Source organism: Zalophus californianus, chromosome 3, assembly GCF_009762305.2.
Source record: "Zalophus californianus isolate mZalCal1 chromosome 3, mZalCal1.pri.v2, whole genome shotgun sequence".
Classification (NCBI taxonomy): Eukaryota; Metazoa; Chordata; class Mammalia; order Carnivora; family Otariidae; genus Zalophus; species Zalophus californianus.
In genome coordinates this window covers 114,705,220-114,731,739 of record NC_045597.1, presented here as the reverse complement: position 1 = coordinate 114,731,739, position 26,520 = coordinate 114,705,220, and the positions used below count along the sequence as shown (strand labels likewise).

The 26,520-nt window shown below is 38.1% G+C and overlaps 1 protein-coding gene and 1 long non-coding RNA gene across 2 annotated transcripts in view; one reads left to right on the top strand and one right to left on the bottom strand.

Annotated features, from left to right (window-relative positions):
• LOC113919395 overlaps window positions 1-21,811 on the top strand; it is a 51,717-nt gene extending 29,906 nt beyond the window's left edge. Inside the window, exons 2-5 of the long non-coding RNA XR_003518981.1 lie at window positions 447-554; window positions 19,375-19,499; window positions 21,476-21,575; window positions 21,675-21,811. This is a non-coding gene — a long non-coding RNA (uncharacterized LOC113919395). The remainder of the gene's footprint in view (window positions 1-446; window positions 555-19,374; window positions 19,500-21,475; window positions 21,576-21,674) is intronic.
• Window positions 1-26,520, bottom strand: part of MBD5 (methyl-CpG binding domain protein 5) — a 167,951-nt gene that overhangs the window by 4,788 nt on the left and 136,643 nt on the right. The window contains exons 10-12 of the mRNA XM_027588361.2: window positions 21,610-22,818; window positions 9,766-9,839; window positions 2,238-2,313 (exon numbers count right to left, since the gene is read on the bottom strand). Coding sequence (XP_027444162.1) covers window positions 2,238-2,313; window positions 9,766-9,839; window positions 21,610-22,818 — 1,359 coding nt within the window. The remainder of the gene's footprint in view (window positions 1-2,237; window positions 2,314-9,765; window positions 9,840-21,609; window positions 22,819-26,520) is intronic.

Here is a 26,520-nt window from a genome sequence, read left to right as displayed (position 1 = left end):
CAGGTACTAGTAGGTGTAGTGCCCCACATTGTATGTGGCTACTGAGAGGAGAGGGCAAGATCAAGACCTAGGAAAGGCAGGCTAGTCCCAAGGCAGTGGTGTAGCTAATGCCTAAAAACCAGCTCCCTGTGGAGGGACAAAAGCCTATTGTAGCATTTGCCAATTTCCATGGTGTAAACACTTCCACCATAGCCAATTTCAAAGCTACCAACATAATGTCACAACTCATAGTTAGGAGAGGTGCCCAATCAGTTCTCAAGGTCCACTACAAGTTGACTTAATTGTACATTTTAAAAATAATGTTTAGATACACAGCAGAGGCCAATGCTACTCAAAGTCAAATGTAAAAAGCTTTAAAATAATTAAATTTTGAAAGTAACATTTATAAGTTTCTCAAACTGCCTCTTCCTCCTAACCTGTCCGTATACATTTTTTAAAACCACTAGTTTCTGATGAAGAGCCATAACTGAAAACTTGTTATAATTGAGGAAAGAAGACTATTCAAGACTGCAAACAAGTCTTCGTAATTTGTGGAACAAATGTGGCCCGAAAAGGTATTTTGTTTAGTTGTATGATGTTTTAATGTTTAAAAAATCGTTGTCAACAGTAAAAAAAAAAAAAAAAAAAAGGGGAAATTTCAATTCCAGACTTTTAGCGTCTTATGAAAAATTGGAAGAGCTTGCAACTCTGGCATAATTTCCCATACGGTTGAGATCTGCTGGAGCATGGAAGAAGAAGCTCCTTCTGGAGAGAGCATGGTCTCCAGGTTGCCACAATTCCCACCAGTCCTGACTGCCTGATGGCCACAAAGGCCAAATGTCCTGCAGCAAAGACCAGCAAGATGCTCACCAAACCCATTTTCTCTTCATCCTGAAAAGACACGTCATCTATTACATTTCCCAGTCCATTTGAGTTAAGAAACCCATACGATGGGGTCAGACCAGAGGAAAAGCAGCAGAAGTGATGAGACTATCCTGGCAGCCCTCTGCTTATACCCTTCTCCCACCTGCTGGATGGATGCAAGTGACATGAAGGAGCACTCTGAGGCCCTAAGGAATGGTGGACACTAGATGGAGAAAGAAGAACCTGAGTGTCTGAATGACTGTGTGCAGCAAGACTTTCCCCAACCAGCACCACACTGAAGTGAGCAATAGCCTTTACTGTGTTGAGCCTCTAAGGCAACCTACCCTGACCTCTTGGATGGCATTTCTCAATCCCCTTTAGTTGCTGTTTTTCTCACAGCTGCCTCACTTTACTTATTGATAGTATTTGCCTGGCCTTAGAAGGTGTTTAAATTTACAATCCCTGCTTTAGACCTTTCCTAAATTCTATCAGGACATTTAACACCTGAGGGTCTTAATTCACCCATCTGCAAAATGATGGGTTGGATCACAAAATCTCTAAAGCCCATACCAACCCCAACATTCTGTGAATCTATAACCTATATCTGTCAATCAGTAGCCACCGAATGGGTTGTTAGGATCCAGATAACCTTGTTAACACAAAGTGTTGAGTAAAAGTAAAAGAAATTAGCTTTCATTGCTGAATAGCCTTAGATAATTTACATTTTTTTAGAAATTACCAAAATTATATTTTGAGTGTTTACACTGGCCAGTATGTGAATTAGAGGAAAATGATTAAACTTCTCACACGCAATACTATTGTATGAACCGTTCAGTACAAATGTAAAGAAAGAATAGACTCAACCTCTCAAAAACCAGAGGTTACAGTGTTCAATAATTTAACAATAGGATTTTGTGCCAAATATTTTCCTTTTTAGGTAACAGTAGAAAGGAAATGAGAGGTCCAAGAGGTCTGTCCACTCTTGATCTTGACCCTATTGTTCAATTTCCCTTTTTTTGTTCTATGGCCAAAGCAAAATTTGCATTATTGACAATTTAGGCAGCAGTAGTGGCCACTGTTATTCAGAGTCAAACGCAGAAACCTGTGGTTTGAGCTGGAATATTGTGCTGCTCACATTTAGAAAATATGTTATGTGGGAAAAATGAGTTATCTCTGAGAAAAAGACATAGTTAATACTACTAGGTTATTTTTTCTTAAATTACTTTGAATCTTTTCTGATATCAGTCTTTTTTTGAGATCAGTCTTTTTTTTGAGCCTAGTAATTTAGTATTGCTACGTGAGTTGCTTGTCAATATTTAAGAGACTTTACCAAAAAGTGTAATACAATTTATTTTCAAAGAAACACAGTATAATGGAAAAATAAATTAACTTACAGTCCCAGACATTTTGTCCAGTTCACTCATGGCCTCATGAATAGCAGCTTCTAAATGGTTATTTAGCTTTCCACTTCTGGAATTAATGGAAAGAACACACCAGATTAATAAATTAAGGAAACAAAGTCTCAATTTAATCCCCTAATCAAAAAACAGAAGTACCAATTCCACCAAAGAAAGTCAATTTATATTCACATATGAAAAATCAGATGATAAACGCTCCGGGATTCTCACCACTGAATATTAATAATAAAGTCACTGAACAAGGAAAAAGTGGAACACATGATAGGGGACAATGGATTCTTTCCCCTTCCACATGCTTCTTCCTCCGTCCGATGCTTTTGCAAGAAACCTGGGCCATGCGTCTCCTTGCGCGCAGAGATGCAGCTTGTCCTCCAGGATTCCAGCCTGCCCTGCATTGCCTCTGTTCGCGCTCCTCTCTTTTCGGGCAGCCGGGTGGTGCAGCCGCGGGGAGGCTGGAGGGGCTGAACTGCACACTCTGGCCACTAGGGAGCTCCCTCTGCTCTCTCTGACGCGTCCTGGCTTCCAGAGTTGAGCAAGTGAAGGCTGAAATCTGGTGTGCCTAAGCACGCACGTTGCACGTTCTAGGTGGGAAACAGCTTCGCTTGTCACGCCCACGGCTCCCTCCATGCCTGGGCCCACCACATTTCCCTCAAAACCAAAATGACTTAAGTATCTGAACAGATAAAGAATGACTATCTCAGAGTATCTATCACTGAATTTTTTTCTCTACTCAGCACGTGTGGCCCGAATAATACAAAAGGGTACCTCTGCCACTGTTGAAACTATAGGAAGTTGTTGAAGTACTTAAAATCGGGCAAATCCACACTATCTTATCCTGTTCTGTAGTTATGTACCCTTTGTCTACTCTAACTTATTTTTTTCCATTTTTATGCATATAAATAATTACCCAGTTATTCTGAGTACTAAGGTGATTCATTTCATTTACCTTGTCATGACAATTACTAGAAAAGGTGCAGAGATAACCATTACATAAACCTTTTCATAACAGGCTGTCAGCGTGGTTTTCTAAGAGTTAAGTCCCACCTCAGCATCTACACGGAGATTGGAAATTTGCAGTTGTGGAGGAATTTGGCTCATAGTCCCATTTAGTTTGGCTCACGTCGTGTTTAAAAACATATTTGAACTTTAGTGGAATGCCTTTAGATGAGGCCTTTCCGTTTACCACAGCCCCCACCAGGTTTTACCCTCATTCGCCGGGACTGGACAATTCACACATTTAGTTTCTGTGTATACTGCCAGGCACATCATGCATGCTCCACATATTTACTAACTAAAAATTTTGTCCAAAGCTAACACGATGTCTCGATATTTTGGGAAACATATATGAACTTAAGTCAGTTTAACTGAGAAAAAAAAAAGGTTAATGTAATGGTTTTAACTAAATTATGTGGACAATACAGCACCAACTCCTTCTTCCCACCTTTTGCTGGCCTGTAAGCCAGCCTCTAGCTTTTACATTCTTCCCCTTTATTTTTAGAAATATAAACAATGCAGAAAAGTGCATAGAATAAATTAACCCCTAACAAACCCACTTCCAAGAATAAACTGATAATAAATTACCTACTTTCTTTAAGTCTTTTTAATAAAAAAAAGCTGAAATTCCCATTTGTCATCAATTCCTAATCCCATTCTCTCCTCCCCTCTTCGCCAAAGGCAACTATGTTGTGTATCTTCCTAGTATGTTTTTATATTTTTTTATTTTTAATTTTATTTATTTATTTGAGAGTGAGTGAGAGCACAAGCGGGGGGGGAGGGGCAGAAGGAGAAGCAGACTCCCCACTGAGCAGGGAGCCCCAGCAGGGCTTGGTCCCAGGACCCTGAGATCACGACCTGAGCCAAAGGCAGACATTTAACTGACTGAGCCACCCAGGAGTCCCTGTTTTTATATTTTATATGTCCACGAACAGTACCTGGTATTGTCTTTTATATGTTTTGTTTTGTTTTTTTAATATACACACAAAGGTGTCCAACAGGTATGGTATGGTATATATACTATTCTGCAACTTGTCTTTCTCCCTTATTACTGTCCAAGCACTGAGCACTGTCCAAGTTGATATTATAACCTATTCATACACTCTTTTATTTACCTACCCATTCCAGTTTTAAGGGACCATGAGCGTCTTGTGGAGTCAGTTTGGGTTGCTTTCCCAGTGAGAAATTTGCTATGCCTGATGCTGAGTGACGTGAGGTGGGGGTGGGGAGCAGTCTGATCCCAGGACTCCGTAGGCCATGTAAGCTTGTCTGGGGTTGGGTGGGGGCCCCATTTATGGGCTGTTTGGCAAAGGTCTTGACTGTATCACACATCTCAATAGTTGCCTAACAATATTACACCTTGAGTAATGTGTTAAATAGATTTATCTTTACTATTTCTTTTGTATTTAAAAGTATGAATATAAATTTCAAAAGATATTTATGTTATGGATATTTATTATAATATGGGTTTACAATCAACTACGTAAAGTTCTAAATGTCTAAAATGAAGGTAAAGCATTTCAATGAAAAACCATTAAAGAATTTTGGTTTTCTCATTTTTATCTTAATAGCAAAAATAGCTACTATTTATTGAAAATTGTCTATGTGCCAAGAATTGTGTTAAATCTTCATATATATTATCTCAATCCTAACAGCAAGCCTATGAGGTAGGCATTATGACAACTGTTTATATGCAATACTTCATGACTTTTTAGGAGAACTGGTGAAACCAATTCTAACTTGATAATGAAGAAGATGGATATTTAACTACAAATAGTTTTTAAAAGTAATAAATTCAAAGAGGCATGAAAAAATTTTCCCTATTTATGAAAAATTGCAATAACATCACCATTAAAGTATAAAAATAATTCAATATTACTTGCTGAATAAAAAGAGAGAATTTAGGACTTTGTGATCTCATTCTTCAACAAGATGTTTAAAATGTTTGTAAACAGCTTGTATTAATTTAAGCTAAGTTAATAGTGTTTTTCCTTTAACAAACTTAAGTTGTTAACCAGGGGGCAAGTGACTACTTGTGGAAGAGAGAATAGATACAGAGAGGTGGGGCATGAAATTGCTTGAATGCATCAGGACATTCAAGAGGTAAAGGGAGATGCTCCCAGGTGTTAAAGCTGCAGACTAATTTTTACACTAACTGGTCAGGTCAACAAAGAATGAACTTAAAAGAAGAAGAAAAATTTCCATGAGTTCATGAAATGAATAATTAGTCAAAATTCAGTCTTGCAGTACCAAGGGACTCCCTGTGGAGTCTCTTCCACAATTTTCGATTCCCTGCTGACATTTAATAATAAACATTTTTACTAATGGACACTCTAAAACCTACTTGATTAAGCAATAGATGTTCATATAATCACATTTCTAGTTATTAATGGAGATAACTGCTACTTCTATTCTTCACTGCCTATATTGTCACACACATTGTCCTTATCTTCACTAATTGAGAAAAAAGGCAGGTACACATCTGTGAATGGTATAAGAAATGAGGGAAATGAAAAATTGCATGTTGCTCTACACTTTCAATTTAGAATTTAAGCAACTCACTTCATGTAGAACAGAATAAATTTGGGTGACACCTAAATGTCAAGAATCTTAGATTCTGAAACCTAATTAATAGAGAAAGTATGAAGATTGAAGAAAATTTAACATGCTGGGGCAACTGGGTGGCTCAGTTGGTTAAGTGTCCGGCTCTTAGTCTTGGCTCAGGTCATGATCTCAGGGTTGTAGGATCAAGCCCCACTTTGGACTCCATGCTCAGCGGAGAGTCTGCTTGGGATTCTCTCCCTCTCCTTCTGCCTCTCTCGTCTGTGTACTCGCACGTGTGTGCTCTCCCTCTCTATAATAAAGAAATAAATCTTAAAAAAAAAGAAAATTTAACACGCTAAGAATAATTTCTTGCTTTTAAAGTGAAAGTATGATTTATTTTATCACTTTATCCCTTTCCAGCTTCACAAAAGTCAGATTACCAAATTTTAAGTTTATATGTATGTATAGATAGATTTGATCCTCGTTTCAGTGAAAATTATTACAAATCTAAAAGCTATGGAATTTTTTTCTTTAGTGGAGGCTCTCTTTAAATTATCTATATTATAACAATGCTGCTAAGAGGTAGATATTAATATGCCCATTTTAGAAGTGAAGAATTTAGGCTCAGAGATATCAAGCAACATGCGCAAGGGTACACAGCTCTAAAGTGGTGGAAACAGGATTTGAACTCAGGCCCTGAACCAACCTTAATCATCTTATTCCAAATGCTGCCTTCCTTTTTCAGTTGCTTCTTCCCTCCTTTTCCTCTGTCTACAAAAGCAGTCAAATCTTTGTCATTTTCATGTTATTTTTCAGGAAGTTTTCATATTAAGGATAGGAAGAAGCCTAATTAATTTATATCAGCTCTCTCTACTCCCTACTTATTTGCTCTTCAACCATGGACACTTTGTTTTTACACCTTCCACTTTATTGGAAACTGTTTTCACTAAGGTTGCCCAATAGCCTCTAAATTGCCCAGTCCGAAGGAGATTTCTCAGTTCTTGTCTTACTGGACTGCTGTTTATCATTCTATTATCCTGGAAGCTTTTGGTCTTTGGTTTCTAATACCTGCTCTGCTGCGCGCCCCCCCCTTCTCTTCCTCCTTTTTGATTTTTCTCATTTTCTTCATTATCTCTAGTAAATGTTCAAATGCCCAAATGGTTCAATCCTTAGCCCACCATTCAAATGGGTGAAAGCTGTGTGATTACAGCCAATTTTACATAGTCAAATACCACTTCTTCCCAGTGTCAGACACAGTCCACGGGCACCCCACATGTATTCAACAGTCCCCCCTTATTCTCCACTTCAGTCAGTGTTTCTACCACCCACAAGGTCACCCCAGCTAAAACCCTGAAAGTTGTCCTTGATTGCTTACCCTCCACATTCTAATCAATCACCATGATGTTCTGTGAATTTTACCTTCTAAATATTTCTCGACCGCATTCCTCATCCTCCATTCTCATTGCTCCAGTTCTGGTTTGAGTCCTCATCCTCCCTCGACTTCTGCCACGTCCTCCTAAACAATGTCCCTGTCTCCAATACGGTTCCCCTAAAATTTATCCTCCATATAGCCATAGCTAAAGTGAAAATCCAACCACCTGTCCCCTCAAGCACTTCCAATAAGATAAAGGATCCTCTGGGCCCTTGCTAAGCTCTTCATGATCTGATTGCTGCTTACACCTTTGGCTGCATCTCTTACAATTTCCTGTCTGAGGGTTTATAGTGCCCCAAATCCAACTGCTGATCTCATCCAAACACTACCCCACCCCACGCCACCTTGGTCCTTATTTCCTTTGTCTGGCTATGTAGTGTGTAAGGCTTGGCTCAGATATCTCCTCTAGAAAGTCTTTCTTTTCCTGAGTTTAATGCCACTTCTCTATGATCCCCAAGTATACTATACATTTGCTGCCATTGCAATTTTAACATTTTAATTGTTTCTGGATCTGTCTCCTTTGCTCAACAGTGAGTTCCAGGGACTGCAGCACAGATTTTTGCTCAATTAGCCTCCTTAAATTAGGGAATAACTAAATGATTAAATAAATAAATAAATAAAATAAATACATGATTGGGTTCAATACATCATTTGTCACCCATATAACCTTCAGCTAATTATTTAAGCTGTTTGGGTCTGAGTGTCCTCATCCATAAATGGGCTTAGTAATTCTGGCCCATTTTGTGATTGGGAGAATAAAATAATGGATTTTAAATAGTATATGCAAAATGTAAAGTATTCTACTGGGCATTTATAAGGCAAGCCAGTCTGCATAGACAGTAGCATGATAAATAAGGCTGTTTTTACTAAAGTTTGCTTCATAGTTCCTTCTTTTACATCGCCAATCCATATTCTGAGCTTATGGTTTCATGACAGTTCCTTTAGATAATGCCACTTAGGACCCATGTAAATTTACCATAACTAGTAAACTAGCTTGGAAGAAAAAAAATTTAAAATTGCTACTTATTACTTACTACCTTTCAGAAATTGATTAATACCAAATTTATGGGGGAAATACAGTTCATTTCAAGGCAGTGTATTTAAATATTTGGAGGCATTATTTCATTTCTGTGTTATCAGTCGTTTTGGATATTTTGCACATCATTCAGCTAACTGGAATATCTCACTGGAGGAAAGATTTTAGGGATCTTTTACATCAAATAAACAAGTATTGTTGAATGTTCCATAGCAAATGGCCCATTGCAAATTTGTGATGTAGGTAATTTGCAATTTCCCTCCTTTCATCCAAAACTAGTTTTGTGGGCCTTATCCTACTACAAAGCTCTGCATGGTGAGAGTAGAGGGGGCTGGCCTCGTCCTTATTCCTTATTGTATCTGTAGCAAATCTGACAATTCACTCAGCCATCACGACAATCAGTACCAACTTGCTATCTTCCAAAGAAGTCCCCGACATAGGGGCACAGGAGTTTGTCTCTTGTGGTTGGCATCTTTCTGCGAGGCAGTTTATTGAGATAAAGAGTCTCCCCCAAGAGCTGTTCAGTTCTGAAATTTTATCTCTGGCACAACTATGAGAAAGAGTGCTCTTTAATAGGTACTACTGGTATCACTATGTACACAAGATACACTACTAATCATTCTGATCTCATAATTCTTAGATGTTTGATAATATGAACATTTTAGTAACTGAACAGGCATGTCAATTATATGTATTTTGAATAACTTTCCCTGTGCCTATGCAAAAGCGCATTTGTATGTCTCTACCTTAAAATGAAATAATAATTATGATACGCAAAACTACATTGTATTACAGTGGAAACTGTGTTTCAAACATTATCTACTTGTCCATACAACATTTACCCAGAATGTAAAGATCTAGAAATACTTGAATAATAATGTCTCAAAGTACAACTTCTTGTCATAATTCCAAAGAAAACCTATTATTCCTGCCCTAAGAAAAAAGAATTACTTATCATCACTTTGACTAACAGTTAATCTGCCAAAATTATTTACCTGTGTACAATTGGGGCTATCTCCCCATTCCTACTCCCAAAGGGATAGACTTCAGCTACACTTTTATTTTTCTATTTTATTTATTTATTTTTGTTTTTTTTTTTTTAGTAATCTCTGCACGCAGCAGGGGGCTTGAACTCATGACTTTGAAATCAAGAGTCCCGTGCTCTTCTGACTGAGCCAGCCAGGCGCCCCTTGCTACACTTTTAGAGACTATTTAATTGCTACGAGAGTGTTTCTTTCCCAGTAAATAAGAGGGATGGAGATGGAGGGAGTGAGGAAAGAGCTCATGAAGAGGGAAATCCCACACAACAGTACAGATTGTTAAGAAAAGAAAATATTTTCTGTAGCTAACTTGGCTTAACTATAATGGTCCTCTTGGACCTGTACTTAGGTAGGCCCTAAGGTGGATAAAATTAGTGAGATTTTCTTGTCCCTATGAACAAAAACCAGTAAATTATATCCGTGGAAAATAAAATGGCAGAAAAAAGAATCGTTGCTTACTTTCTGTTCCTTTTCCGGGCTCGACTGTAGGCTTCTAAACCTTCTGTTAGTGTCTTCAACTTCTCGGGCTCCACCTGAGTGAAGGCATGAAGACCAAACCATATTACCCAGGCCTGCAGTTGTTAACATCATTTTCACTTTCCTGCTGGGGGAAGGGAGGCTTAACTTTCACTGCCCTGTCAAATGTCCTGTCCTTGCTCAAGCAGAGGTGGACTATCTGGCTCCAGGCTGTAACATCAATGGAAATTAAAGATCATTTGGCTTTCCTATTGTCAACATTTTGAAAATAACATTTTAAGAACAAAATTTGGACTTTAAATAACCTTCAATTCACAAAATCATATAAATCAGAGATCCCTGGTTTGCTTTTTCTACTGTCTGATACTCAGCAACTGCAAATCTGTACTCCATCAGGGGAGGACAAGAGCAGTGGGGAGTGAAAGGGGTGGGCTTTGGAGCCAGCAGATGGGAGTTTGAATCTGACCTCCTCACTTTCTAGCATGAATAAAACACCCAAATGTTCTGGGCCTCAGTTTCCTCTTTAAAATGAGGACCATAATACCTACCCTCCTGCTAGAATTGCTGAGACAGTCAAAATGCAACAAGTCAGGTTGAACACAACTAAGCATAGAACAGCTATTATTACCTAGTAGTATTAGGCTCTGCAGAGGCCACACAATGAGTGGGCGGTAGACCACCATAGTCCTTCCGGTCAAGGGAAGAGGGTCTGGCTACACCTTGTGTGAGTGTCCTCTCCCTTCTTGCTTTGTCCCTGCTAAGGATCTTGCTACTTCATCACCCTGTGGCCACCAAATGGTGACTGGGGGACTTGTGGAGGTAGGGAGGTGCAGCTTTTACCACTTTCCCCAATAATCTCTATCATGGGTCTTGAAGACATCCCTCCAAGATAAACAATTAATAAATAGGAAAACTTGTATGTGACTTGTGAATAAAAACACCTTTAGAAAAACATTGCTATTTTTATTGATCTTAAAAAAACAACACCACCAATTTAAGTAAAAACAGTGTTGCTTGCTGTGTAAACACAGCTTCAAGGCAAGTCTCCCAGCCATCCCTTAACCCAGTTTTTTCCCCAACCCTATGCTACTTTTATATAAAAATTTGAGAGGCTGCCAAAATGCCTCATGGGTAAGAAAATAAATACTAAGAAGCAAGGAAATTATTAACTTTTCTCTTGAAATCTTCCTGACATGAATATCATTTATAAATAATTTTTCTTTGACCCCTTCAAATTGAGTACTCAGTAATGAGTAACAAAGGGTTTCCTTTTCAAGTTTGAAAACAAGCATTTCTAAATATTCAATGAGAAAAACAGTCGAACAATGAAAACATTTTCCTTTTCACGATTTTTGTATTTTGTCCTAAAGGATGCAAATATCTAATTACACAAGTTCATTGGGGACACCCAATTTCTTGTGTGCTAGAACAAGAGACAATTTTGTTCTGATAACACTTCACAGAAGCCATGAAGAAAAGTGTCTTGCTGAAATAACTGGAAAAGCTTAAGATGAGTATATCCATGTGTTGTTTTTTTAAAAAAATGGTGCCTGTATACATTTTCACATTTTATGTTAGAAAAGAGGTTTCATCTTGTATTCACTCACATGAAAAGAAAATGAAAGATATTTCACACATTACATTTATGTAATCTATGGCTAATTCCACTTATATTTAAATGACCTCCCGCCCTTGGCAGTAGGAAGGAAGCTCTCCTGTGACATAAACTTATAGTAGACACAAATTGATGTAGTGAAAGATCTCAGAAGGGATTGATGCAAGCAACAGAAAGATTCACAGTGAAACAAAGCAAGACATCAATATGAAGACTTACCCCACTGGTCTTAATTCTTAAAAACTAAGTTAGGTAAAACTATTTTTTTAATCTTCAATTTTTATTTTTAATTAAATAAGGAATAAGGGGCAATAAAAACATTTCTTGTACATTTATTATAGAAAAGGCACTGTTTTATCATTTAATATGGTAATACTGCAAACTAGTATTATTTTTGTTATTTTACAGATGGGACTCAGTGAATTTAAGTAACATGGCCAGCACTGAAACTCAGGTCTGACTCCAAAGTGCTCGCTCAAGCTCTCTTCACCACACCAACTACAATATACATTGAAGTATATATTTTACACACACACACACACACACACACACACACACTAAAAAAGTTAGGTCAACTTATTTTAAAACAAATTAGATTTTTACAGAAATTTAGATAACACATGACCAAAATTATCTTTAAAATTTTTTATGCTTGGGTAATTTTCTGGTGATTTTTCTGAACTAATCCTCTACTGCAATTTTTTTTCATTTAAATTGCTTCTAAGGCTGTATGTAAGGTACTCTATAATGAACAATATTATTTATAAAGGATTCAATGACCTTGAAAGAGAAAGCAACGATGGTGCTTTCTGAAACTAAATACAAATAAGATACACATAACTGTTTATCTCTGATATGGCAAGATCATACATATCCAGAGGTAAATGTTTAGCTTATTTAGTTTCAGAATTTTAGTACTCTACTGAATTGTGAAATATATGAAAAGCATATGTTGTTTATAGGGAATTATTCATGCACTTATGCAATATTCAAGAAACTTTTTAAAGATACCAGCACCCCCTAAGATGGTATTGGAGAAGAACAAAATAAATTCAATTTCTAGTCAAACAGAAATCATATTTAATGATTTAATGAATACTTCCTCATAAATTACTTAGCTAACTTGTAAATGAAGAAAGTACTGAGAAATCAAATACATAAATGTAACATTAAAAAGGATAAACACACAAATATTTCTATAAACCTTACACTGAAGGAGCAAGTAATTTAAAACATGTAATACTTTGATCTGTAATTATAACCTTATATTCCTGTACATTCATAAGCCAGGAGTTCCATAAATTATTTAATTCCTATCTTGGTGAGAAATCATGGGAGGACTTTATAATGTACCTTTACTCATAACTGTCCCATAGTCTCACTCTAGTAATGATGATGTTAACAGTAATGACCAACACGATATAACTCCCTACACCTATGTCATTTAAGAATTAGAAAAAATTACCAGAAATTATGTGTATTTATAGTTCACATATTATCTCATGTACAAATATACACATATAATGAATATTTTTTTTACTCCTAAAACCCTCTTTCACTCATTCACATTCTTTAGGTATCACAATTCTTCAACACGCATAGTCCTATAGCCTGTTCAGTAGGGTTGGCAACATACCCAGAAACATACCCATATACTCTTATAAGGTGGAAGTTTAAGACTTCTCTGAACAAGTCTGAATCTCTGGTTGTCTATTTTGTTCACAAGGCACATATTAAAATTTGGTAATTTTATTAAGTTTGATTTGGGGTCAGTGCAGTAGCACGTAGTCTATCTTAGAAGTAACTTAAATCTACCATGAAGGGAGACGCAAACCTTTCAGAGAGCCAAACTGACCCTCTGAAAGCGAGGGAGAGTATATATTAGAAGAGCCTGGATCAAAGATCCTAGACCACTGTTGAATAGAGCCCATTAAGTAAAGATGATGTCAAAATTTCCTGCAGGCATTAAACCTGGTAACAGGATTGAATTTCTGGGTGATTTACTTTGCCGCTACTTAGTTGTGAGGCAAAGTTGTCACATAAAGGTCAAAGGACTGAGTACAAGCCACATCCCAGGTTTCATAAGAGAGGCAGTACAGCTGAACTCAAGCCACCTTCTCATTCTTCACGCCTTTTTTCATGTCGTCAGCTCCTGTTGTTGGGGGAATGGCACTGTGCAGAGTATTATGCTTAGAGCTGGGAGATCGGGGTGGGGCTTGGCTTAACTGCCTGTCACTGTGTCCTTCGGAACGCTACTTTGCTGAGCTTCAGCTCCCTCAGCTGTAGAACAGGGATGGTTGGGCACTTTCTAAACACCAAAGCACCGAAGGGTCATTAGTGGCATGTGATACAAGGACAGACCTTTAAACATTTTTAATCTCTTTATAGTCATATATCAGTTTATATATATTCATATAAGTTTATATTAGAAAAATACAAAAAACGTTACACCTATGATTTCACACGTATTATATCTTAGAATAAGACTGAAGGAGTTATTTGAAAGTGGCTTGAATGGTGCCTAGTTCATAGTATGAGTCCAAAAAGTCTTTGTTGAATGAATGAATGAATGAATGAATGAATGAAATAAATAATAAATGAATCTGAATAAAATTTTTAACTAAGTAATAGTACAGGTAAGCATGCAAATTTATTTTTGGTTTTCATTGGGGGGGGTAGGGGCAGAGGTAGAGGGAGAGGGAGAATCTTAAGCAGACTCCATGGCCAGTGCGGAACCTGATGCAGGGCTCAATCTCACGACCCTGAGATCATGACCTGAGCTGAAATCAAGAGTTGGACCCTTAACTGACTGAGTCACCCAGCAGCCCCTAAAGGAACATTGCATGCATTTTTTTCCTATTTTTTTTTACAGAGAAGTAGCAGGGGGTAGGGGGGTGGGGGGGCGTAGGGAGCAGGCAACTTCAGCTGAAGTCTGGGAAATACAGCCCTGAAGCAATAAGCAAACATGAGGCATCATTATTGTCAAACATTAATTAAACAGTAAATATTTAAAAAAATCTTCCACCTGAAAAAGTCCTGCTAACTTAAGGGCAATATTGCAACATTTTTTTTAAAAGTGGGAATTAATGATAAAGAAATGATTCAAAGAGTTGACTCACCTGTGACAATAAAGGATGAATCTAATTTTCCATCACTAGTACTCATGGAAAAAATTCCGAAAGTGAATCCCATTTTTCTTTTCAAATGAACTAACCAAATACACATTAACGATTTTTGTCGGTGACATTATGTGAGGCTTTGTGTGCGTGTGTTATGTGTGTGTGTGTGTTTCCTTTCCTCTTTACTTTGGAAGCAGGGTTTTAAGTAGTAGAAAAGTACACTACAGGACTAGAGTAAATCTATTCTAAATGTACAACAGATTTCATGTTGATCCACTGCCCATACATGCAATTAAATGTTTTAGATAAGCTCCTACTTCTAAAGCAGCACTGTTTAAAAGTTCATGTCAGAAGCCTGTACCTGCCTCAAACCAAACTCCAGTTGCTACCATCCTTTTGAAAACTGTACGGACGAGCTCAAGAACTTCGTGTGGGTCTCAGTTTATTGGTAAATGGAGATAGGCCTCCTTTCCCTCTTTATCCTTGTTCCAGGGAAAAAGGTTACAATATTTCACAATTCACTTCAGGGACATTCACAGTCTTAACTAAGCTTTTACTCTGTTTAGTCATTTTGTTAATATTCACATTTTTGGTCTTACCCAGTTCTTCATTGTTATTATCTTCCAAATTTTGATCAGGCACTGACTTCGTCAGCCTGGCTTTTATCTTGCACATTATTTTTCAAAAACTATTTTCCTCCCATTTCAAGGAGATCCAGTTGCTACAGAGCATTGATTGCCCCTGCCATCCCACCAGCCACAATGCAGCTCAAATACTGTGGTTGGTGATCAAATGTAGAGACAAGGATTCATTCTCAACAGTAGTTAAGGAGATACTTAAGGCAATGGCAATACACAAAGCATACTTTCAACAGAGAATTATAGTACCAAAGAATACAAACAGTTAATGCTGATAATCAAGCACAGAAAGAATGTTCTTGAAAGTAGAATGTTTAAACAACACAAGAGAGCTCATACTTCAGTTATACATCCCTAAAATGCGATGGTCAGCTCTCTCTGGTCATGTTTCACACTGTCAAAATGTGTGTGTGTGTGTGTGAGAGAGAGAGAGAGAGAGAGAGAGAGAGAGAGATACTCACCTGACATATAGAAAGTGTATTGTCCCAAAATAAATTTGGTTATGAGTTTTAATAATGATGAATTTTGTCTCATTTGAATGACTGACTATTCAGAGAAATATTTTTATCTCTACCTGCCAAATACAACCACACATAAAAAGACAAAGTGTGATTCTAAAGAGAGAGTACCCTGCCCACTACTTTTAAAAACATGTCTTCATTTATTCATGTGGTGTTGCACTGAAATGTACAACTTTTCTGGGTAATCAGAGGTCTCTACCTGTCCAACAACAACCAGTGTTTCCCTGAAGAGAAACATTGTGGTGCCAGTCCAGAAATAAATCCTTTCCTAAATTTGGCTCAAGTCAGAATACACATTGAATATACAAGCAATGAAATATGAAGACCGGGGCACCTGGGTGGCTCAGTCATTAAGCATCTGCCTTCGGCTCAGGTCATGATCCCAGGGTCCTGGGAGTCCTGCTCCGTGGGAAGCCTGCTTCTCCCTCTCTCACTCCCCCTGCTTGTGTTCCCTCTCTTACTGTGTCTCTCTCTGTCAAATAAATAAATGAAATCTTAAAAAAAAGAAATATGAAGACCAATGGGAAATGTTCAAAGAGAGAAAAAATTATGCACTCAAAAAAATTTTTTTTGATTATCATTTGAGTGTCAGTCAATACTCTTAGGCTAGTTAATGTAAGATCAGAGAGGGCAGATGATAATTACAAAATATATTTTAGAAAACAGGAGCGCGGGCACCTGGGTGGCTCAGTTGGTTAAGCGACTGCCTTCGGCTCAGGTCATGATCCTGGAGTCCCGGGATTGAGTCCCACATCGGGCTCCCTGCTCAGCAGGGAGTCTGCTTCTCCCTCTGACCCTCCCCCATCTCATGCTCTCTATCTCTCATTCTCTCTCTCTCGAATAAATAAATAAAATCTTAAAAAAAAAAGAAAAGAAAACAGGGGCGCTTTTCCTATTTTTAAGTAATTATTGAAACAAGTATATAAAGATAACCATTTTCCCCCACAGTTGCATCTGCTTAAAATGTTTGCACATTGGGGTGCCTGAGTGGTTCAGTTGGTTAAGCGGCCAGTCTTAATTTCAGCTCAGGTCATGATCTCAGGGTCCTACATCGGGCTCCGTACTCAGCAGGTAGTCCACTGGAGACTCTCTCTCTCTAAAATAAATAATCTTAAAAAAAAAATGTTTGCACTGTATGTTGGATAGGTGTAATGCCAGTGGAGGCCATTTTCCTTTCCAAGAATTCCCTAATACTGTGCCAAGATCTGGCAGTGCATTTCTCTGGCTGTGATGATGTACTGGAACTCAGCACTGAGGTCTTATTCTTGGCCACTGAACCTTAACTATAAAGGATTCATGGTTCAGAGAGAAACTTGTATCATTTATTTAGATAAAGTATAAATACCTTTCAGACCATCCTTCATTAGAAACTGATAACAAAAGAAAGGAATGTATTAGAGGGTAAGGAGATACTACTTTTGAAACAGTGTAGTACCAGACACATAATATTCTTTAGTGTTTCACATAGCTTCAATATTGGGACAGTATTCTATAGGGGCGATTCAGCCCAACTTTTCATGGACTGTTAAACATCTCTACTAATTAATATTGTTGTATGTGTGGGAGTGGTGTAAGAAAATAAAGGAAGAAAGTCTGAGTTGGTATTCTTTAGAAACATTGTTGGGAGAGGGACTTTCAGGCTCACTGAACAAAGTGCTTGAAAATGCTTCCAAGTAGAACTCCTGCTTGAAATGAAAAGCTAATAATTTTTAATCAGATATGTCAATTTGTATGCAATGTGCTGAACTTCATTAAAAATGGTCATAAACTATTTCATTCATTAAATATATTCATTATAATCCTCTCACCCTCAACCTGGTTAGTAAATCCTTTATTCATGGATAATGCATAGGTAAACAATAACTAAACTCAAATTACCACAGTTCCAGAGCGGTGACATCCAAATTAATAAGGTTGTCTAACATAAAAAGAACAGGGGCAAGGAGGCTAATTTTTACTGAGCCTCTTTTGTGTGCTGGATAATCTATTTATGGTATCTCATTTAACTCTTAAAACATCTTCTGAGTAGGAACTGATATTCCATTCCCACCTGAGAGGTGAAGAGATTGCAACTCAGGGAGATTTTGTTTTGTTTTGTTTTTTAAGATTTTATTTATTTATTTGACAGAGAGAGACAGTGAGAGAAGGAACACAAGCAGGGGGACTGGGAGAGGGAGAAGCAGGCTTCCCACCGAGCAGGGAGCCCGATGCGGGCCTCCATCCCAGGACCCTGGGACCATGACCTGAGCCGAAGGGAGACACTTAACCGACTGAGCCACCCAGGTGCCCCGCAACTCAGGGAGATTAAAACACCTACCCAAGAGCATTTAGGGAACTGACAGAGCTGGGATTAAGCTCATGTGAGAATGTCCAAAGCCCGTGCCTCTTTCTGCCACACTCTGTGTTCTCTCTAGTTCTCTGTAGACTATGTTCATACAGTGTTTGATGTTTTGAAATAAAACCTCTTAGGAAGCAATCTCCAAAAGGGCAGAACTGTTCTAATGCATTATTAGTAATGCTGCTACACTTAATACCCCACCAAATATTAACAATGCCTTCCTAAGGGCGCCTGGGTGGCTCAGAAGGTTAAGCGTCTGCCTTCGGCTCAGGTCATGATCCCAGGGTCCTGGGATCGAGTCCCGCGTCGGGCTCCTTGCTCCTTGGGAGCCTGCTTCTCCATCTGCCTCTTTCTCTCTCTCTCTCTCTCTCTGTCTTTCATGAATAAGTAAATAAAATCTTTAAAAACAACAAAACAAACAAACAAACAAAAAAAAACCAATGCCTTCCTAAGATCCTAAACTGACCAGGTCATTTACTATCACGACAGCTGCCTAAAGTATCAACTAAAGGAGATCATGGACATCTCAGCCCCTGGCCAATATCAGTGCTCCAGTCAGTCACAGGATTGATCTGTCAGTCCAGAGACCACCCATACAACCTAAAAACAAGAGAGGTGCCCAGCTTACTTTGAATTAGAAACCTGCAATACTGCTAATTAATTGCTTTTTTAAAAAAAAAATTTGCCTACTTCTGAAAAGAATTTGAAGTGGTTTGCTGAGAACAAAGACTGCAACAGAAAAATAAATGATAGGTTTTTGCGATGTGGGGGGTGGGGAGAGATAAGATGATAAATCTATTCTAACTCTTGAGTTACATAGATTTTATCTGGAGGGATCTGACAGAATCTTGGATTAATTTACTTTGTGGACATGGAAATAGTATGAAAAACTGAGAATCTAAGAAGGTTTAAAATGATAATGTGTAAAAAATTGTTTACTAAACCTTTTCTTCTGAGACACTACAAAGATAAACACTAGGGGGATATGGTCCCACATTCCATATTAGCAAGGTGGAATTAATTAGATTTTACTATAATAAACAAATTGTTTATGGAGTCAGTCTCTTTCTTTCTCTCTCGACTTTATTAAAATGTCAGCCATTGCCACAGTATATGAAAGAGACCCTAATGCACAGCTTACCTTTTTAAAGAAATCTGATTAGTAATGCACAAGACTTTATTTATCCAACATTGCTGAGGACTAAGGGGTTCTATGTAAATAAAATTTACATCATGACAGTTTGTTCACCGGACTGAGAGTACAAATTTTAAAAATGTATTGCTGGAAATCTTTTCAAAAAGACTATGCTTTGTCTTACACAGATATTGAATATAGTTTAATTTTTTCTTGATGAACCAGGATTACCAAGACATTAAGCAAAGGCCATTTGCCTTGAAGTCAGACAGACTTGTGTTTGCAATTTCACCTTTTCTGGTCTTCTAAATTGAGAAAACTGCTTGGCTTGCTGGGCATCATTAAATAAGGTATGAGGAAGCCCTTCCTTTGTTTTGTGAACTATAGAAGAAAAAAGAGTGCTTGTGAAATAGTACTTTGTTTTGTTTTTTTAATGTGCAAAAGTGAGGTAGGTCCTGGGAAGATCAGAGGTTTTTTAAAAATGTTAAGTGCCCTAGAGCTTTTAAGGCTGTTATACCTTCCTTTTTAATGATAGATAAATATTTCATGTGTTATCATTAATATTTTATTATATGTTTTCAGTTTTGCACCTCTAATTGTGTGCTTTAAATTATTTTTTTTGAATTACTAAAAATATTTTTAGTGTGTCATGATATCAAGGTTTTGATACTAAGGCTGTCAGAATGCAAAATTACAATGTCAGATGGTGGGGGTGGTGAGGGGAATATTTGAGTTGACAGAAACAATTTTATGTTCCCTGTGAGAAATTCATGTATTGCCTCCAATAAGGAAGAAGAATCTGGATTTTTAAAAACACTTATTACTGTATAGTGAGTGAAAACCAGTTGCTTATTTAAATGAAGCAAAATAAATGTTTCTTGGACTCTCAGATGATGTTTTTTTTTTAAAGTGTATCTCCCCAAACATCAGTGAGTAACTCAATCCCAGGAGTTTGCAAACACAGACTAATCAGAAGATTAGAACCATTGTTTAATGTGAAATGTGTTAAAAGTACATGCCTTTATTCTCCTGAGGACATAAAAAGATATTTAGACAAGGCATTTAAGATAGGAAGAATATTTCCAGGAAAGGAAGGCCATAATCTTTTCTTTCGTTAAGCTTTTTGTAAAATGGCACTTAAAAAAGACTTGGTTTCATTTGCACAAAAATTGTAAAACAGATCAGTGTCTACATCTTATATTTGGAGCAGTCCATTTATATCATAAAAGCCCAATTTTGCTGTTTCTAATTACTTTTTGAATAAACTGTCAAAAATATTTAGGTTTATCAACCTAAATAATGTTTTGTCTCGTCTCAGAGAGATTAGAGAATAAAATGTTTTGTGAATAGGGGTATGGAATTCATTTTCTTATCAAACGTAGAAACACTATGCCCAGAGCGTATCCTGACAAGTATATATTAGGCATTAAAAGCAACGGGTTTAAGGACCTCCTGGTCATTTGGAGAAAGACAATCTTTTTATTGTGCTGGCAAAAATGTTTTTGGTTTCCTGCCATTAAACCTAAGTGCCAGTGGAGGTTTGAACAGAGGTGAAATAGCTTTATATAATATACTCTTTAAAAGAATAATTTGTAAGAGTAATAATTAAGAGAATATATTTGTAAGAGTAATTTTTATTTCCTAAGGAGATGAAAAATTATGTTTCCTCATCATATGTGGAGAATGTGCATAATTATCTCCTCCTGGTCAGATATAAATTTTTCTATCGGCTTTAAACATTCTGCATATTTCTCGCCTAGTGAGCCAATTCTACCAATTGTGTGTGTGTGTGGGGAAACCCAGAAGACCCCTACTAATTTCTTCTAAATTGAATGGTAGTCTCATGGAGAAGTTTTCATTTAATTTATATGATCAGATTGTGTTAAGTAGAACCAGACTGTGGGGTTAAACATTTCCATATGTTATAAAGGCCCAGAACTTTTCCTGAAAGGAGACACCATTCTGAACACAGACGTTACCTGCTGCTTCCAGAAATGGCTGCAGTTGCATTGGGTTTTACCCTCTCTTCGGCTCTATGTGTCCCGTGTGACGCCATCTCCCAGCACTTCCTGTTACCCTACCTCTGCCACACTCCTAGACTCCAAAGGCCACCAGATTTTTTCCCAGCCCTTGCCACTTGCCTTCATCCTCTGTGTATGGAATGAAGAGTTAGGTACATGCAGGGAAGGAAGGCAGACTTAACAAAATTCTGGAAATCTGGTTCCTGGGTTAGAGGCCCTAGTGGGATCTACAAAGGCTTCACAACTCACCCCTTGATATGACATTTTGGTGACTATAACCATCCCCTCTTCATTTTATGCTCCAGAAGTTTGTGAGACCTCAATGAGTCATGAAGAATCCTAATTTCAAATCCAAAGAATCCAAAGTGATGACAACAAAAAATAACAATTGATATCTGAACAAAGGTTAGTATTTGACAATGGATAAAGATTGGTATACCTTCCCTTCCTCGGGGCTTTGTTGACATGAGTTGTGAACGTCGTCTTCTCTTACTAATTTTCCAGGCCAAGAAGTAAGTCCTTTGATTTGGCCCCAGACCAAGTCGCCAACGTTGAACGTCCTTGGCCTATAATGTATCAACTCATTTGAAGAAGGGGAATCTGGATTCCTTAGGTCATCTTCACTACTAATGCTTTTAGCGTCTGAAGGGCTAGGCACACACCCATTAATGCTTTTGGCATTAAAGTCTCCGTTGTAATGGATGTAGTCTTTGACTAGAGAACTTTCCAAACTATTTGAGGAGCTTGGAGACTGTTCCTCTAGGACCAGGTCTTGCCTTGTGGTGCTCAGCAGCTCTCCAAAGCCCCGACTCTGTCGAGGTCTGTTCCCATTAATGTGTGCGCATCTTTCCACAGTGTTCTCTAGTCTCTCCTTAAAACTCATCATAGTTCTTTTGTAGTTATTATACCTGAAATTTTCCTCCAGAATTTTATCCCCTTGACAGTTTCTTGGTGGTAACAGTACCGGGTGCTGTTCCCCAGGCAGAAATGGCAGTGTAGAGACATTGTTGGACCTCTCATGACAAGGACTACTGTGGATATGGCCTGGATGATCTAAAAATTCCTCACACTTCCACCTGTTTCGCTCCCCTCCAGGGCTTTGCTCCCCATCCCACTGTTTTTTGGATGTGTGGCAACTTGCTGACTTGAAATATTCAAACCCATCTCCTTCATTTGAGTTTTTCCCATGGTCCAGATTCCTGGGCAGCCGAGCCCCTCTTGCATTCCTCAGCCTACCATCATGATCGACACTGCCCATGTTTCGTCCATGAATGACCGCACTGACAGCACTGGGGAGACTTAATGGGTCACCAATTGAGGCAGTGAAGGCACTCATGGCACTCAGAGCTGGAATGGGGCTGATCTGAGTTGTACTGTTGACTGCAGTGGTAATGACAACCTGCATTCCTTTGCTGGCTGCATCCACAACTGCTTTGTAAATGGCATCTACAGAAGCATCACCTTGGCCACCCACAATGAGGCCATCCTTCACCTGCTGACCAAGAGATGGGTCAATCCTCGGTTGCAACTCACATGATGTATCTTGGAAAGGTGGAAGTGTAGTGTTTGGATTCTCAGGAAGTGCCGTGAGCCCCGGCTGAGTGCTTATTCTTTTGTTTAGGAGAGCTGCATCTTCCTGCATTCTCACCTTGAAGAAACAGACAGGAAGAAGTGAGAGAGAGAGAAAAGTTTTTAAAGACCTCAAAAAGAAAGACCATAATTTTAAGATTTACCAAAAGGCAAACAAATGTAGCAAGGAGAGAAATATAAAGAAAGGACAAGGCTCAAAATGAAATAAAAAGTCACTGCATGGAAAAGTTTATGTCTTGATTATATTTGGGTAGTTTCTTTGGTTGAAATCATCACACAGATTTTTTTTTTAAAGAACTCATCACTGGGGCACCTGGGTGGCTCAGTCAGTTGAGTGTCAGATTCTTGGTTTCGGCTCAGGTGGTGATCTCCGGGTCTTGGGATCAAGCCCCTGGTCAGGGCTCTGTGCTCAGTGGGGAGTCTGCTTCTCTCCTTCTCCCTCTGCCCCTCGCCCTGCTCATGGACTCTCTCCTTGCTCTCTCAAATAAATAAATCTTTTTAAAAAATACAAATAAATGATATATTTCTAAAATAGATAGATAGATAGATAGATAAAAAATAAAGAACTCATCATTACCAAACATTCTCTAGAAAAGTTAAAGTTGAGGTGGTTGTACACAAACTGTTTTCAGGTAATGACTCCACATATTTTTAAAAAAATATTTATTTATTTGAGAGAGAGAGAGAGAGAGAGAGCGCGCGCACACACACACACAGAGGGAGAGGGAGAAGCAGACTCCCCACTGAGCAGGGAGCCCGATGCAGGGCTCAATCTCAGGACCCTGAGATCATGACCTGAGCCAAAGGCGGCCACTTAACAGACTGAGCCAACCAGGTGCCCCATGACTCCGCATATTTAAGTGTCATTGCAGGTTTTACAACATTGGAAATCAAAGAGAGAAACAAGTCAGTCACCAGCACTCCTCAAATTACAAAGGGAACCGAATTTTGAAAAGGAGTTCTAAGTCACTGATATTTCTACTGAAATACAACATAAGCCAAAAGAAAATTCTCTCTCTTTCTTTCTCTCTCTCTCTCTCTATATATATATATATACACTCTTAATGATAAAATATTTCTGATACAACACTATATTTTTGAAGAGTTCAGATAGAATAGTGACACCTACTCTTTAACTTTACCAGGCTACTGACTGGGGGACACACCACCATGCTGTCAGCAGTGACAATGGCTCTCTATAGAACTGATTCTTAACTGGAAAGAGAGGCAGGGAGGGAATGCCCAGCAGGTAAGAATATCAATGCTCAGGACAGGAAGGATGAGTGCAGTTTGAAAAAGTCCCTAAGGTTATTCTAATTGCACCAACCCCACCTAAAAATTGCTGCTCCAGACCCTTGCTACTTTGGATTTTCTCCCAGTGATTTCTCCCTTCTTGTCTTTGCATCCTTTCCCACTAAACCAGAACCTGGGATCCATCAGCACATCAACCACTCTCTTGTTATTCTCCCACTGTCTACACCTACCAGATAAAATCTCAATCTGGGATCAATTTAACTGCCTGCCGTCTATATCCACAGTGAGAATGCTGAGTATCTGTCTAGGAACTTAGGGCTTTCAACTACAGCTGGGGGCTTATTGTTTCCATCAGTCTGATGATCCTCTAGTTAGGTAACATTCTCCTTCACAACTATTTAAATCTTTATCCACTTCTTCCAGCTGGCTGCTCCACCATCTCCAGCACTATTCTTAGTGGATAACCTTACTTAACAGAGAAAATGGAGTTGATAGGTTAAGAATTCTCGTAGTTCTTATACTCTGCTACTCCCTACCCCTTCACAGCACATACTTCTCTGCAACTATACATGCCCCAAATCCTGCCCTGCTTCCCAGTGTAAGAGGGGCCTCTTCGGCTTTCTGAGGCTAAGTCCTCCATTTATGCTCTGGATCCCAAGGCACTCCTCAGGGATTTTGCCTCATCTGTCATCCCTTCTCTTCATAATGGTCAATCTTTTCCACTTTTTTGGGAGGGGGGAACTCTTTCCTTTAGCATACAACCATGTGCATAGCTTCCATATTTTAAAAGTTTGCTTCAACCTACATCTGCCTTGGGGCACCACCCTTTTACTCTTATGTTCTTCGTAGTTAAGTTTTTGAAAGAGTAATCCACACTCTTTAATTCCTAATGTTTTTATCCTTCCATCCATTGCAATCTGTCTTGTGCTCCTACCACTCCACGAAAACTGAATTCTACCTGTTAGCGGTGATGTCCCAAATCTAGGGGATTCTCTTCAGGCTTTATCTACTTGCTTGAGATTCTCAGTGACATGACTGGGCACTTTCTCCTCCCTTCTAAATTATTTTATTACACAAGATGTATCTGAATATTTTCTCATTGTCAAAAAAGATAAAAATGTTCTTTACCACTACTCCCCACCCAAACCTGACTTTCCCATCCCACTCCAATTCCATTTCCTTTCTCAGAAATAATCAGTGCTGGAGTGCATCCTTGCAGACATTTATGTTTAATACATTAAGGTGTGTAGGTATATATCTAGTTTTCTCTCCTTTCTTCTTTCACATAAATGGTATAGTATTTTAGTATTGTTCTATAATATCACAGTATTAAAGTCTTGCATTATTGTGGATCTTTCCATATCAGTTATGTAAAGCTATCTAGACTTTTTAAACTACTAAAAAACAGTTTTATCATAATATATTTAACTATTTCCAGACTGATGGACACTTAAGAGGTTTCTAATTTTTGCCGCCACAAATCATGTTGTAATGAACATTCTAGCATGTGCCCTTTTGTTCACATTGAAAGATTTCTCTAAAATAGATAAAAAGAGGTTGGACTTCTGCATCAAAGGATATGTATATTTAAAAACTTGGTAAACTATCAAATTAACCGCCAAAAGAACTGTATCAGCATACAATCAGACCAAAAATGTATCTAAAAGAATCCATTTCTCCACACTACTGTCAGCAAGGGGTATCAATCAATCTGATGGACACATTAGTGTTGTAATTTGTATAACTCTGATTACTCTTTTCATATGTTCATTAATAATTTATTTTTCATTTTCTGTGAATTTTCTGTTCAGATCTATTGCTCATTTTCTTAATCAATTATCTTTTTTCTTCCTGATTTGTAGAAGTTTTTCTGTAATGAATGTCAATTATTTGCCATTATTATGCAAGTATTTTTCTGCCAGGTGCCACTTGTCTTTAAGTTTATTTAGAATACCCTTATCATACAGAGATTTTAAAGTTTTATATATTCAACCCTATTACTTCTTATTGACTTCTTGATTTTGTGCCTTACTGAAAGAACCTTCTCTACCTCAAGATTATTTAAAAAATACTTCTATATTTTCTCTTTTTATTTATTAACTGTTACTCTTTTCATCTCCTTAGTCTTTCAGGAATGTATTCAGCTTGTAGAACTAAAGAAAGACTAAGTGGTTGAAGCCAGGGTGGGTGGTAAGGGCTGGGGCTGGTGACTGAGGCCAAGCCAGCAGGTGGAAGATACGGATTTCAATCAGGAGAGCAATGGAAACTATGAAAGGGTTTAAGAGGATCCTATGATTAATTTTTACCATCAGCTGTGAAAGGACCACAGAGATGCCTCAGACAAAATAAAATAACATTCACGAAAAGACTAGAATGTTGAACAATATTCATTATCGGGAAATAATAAGTGGAGGTGAGAGGACGCATGACCTCCTTCTCCCGTCTCTTCTCTTCTCCCCAATTAAGTGTTTCAACAGACCTAGACATTGTTTGCTATTCGAGGAAC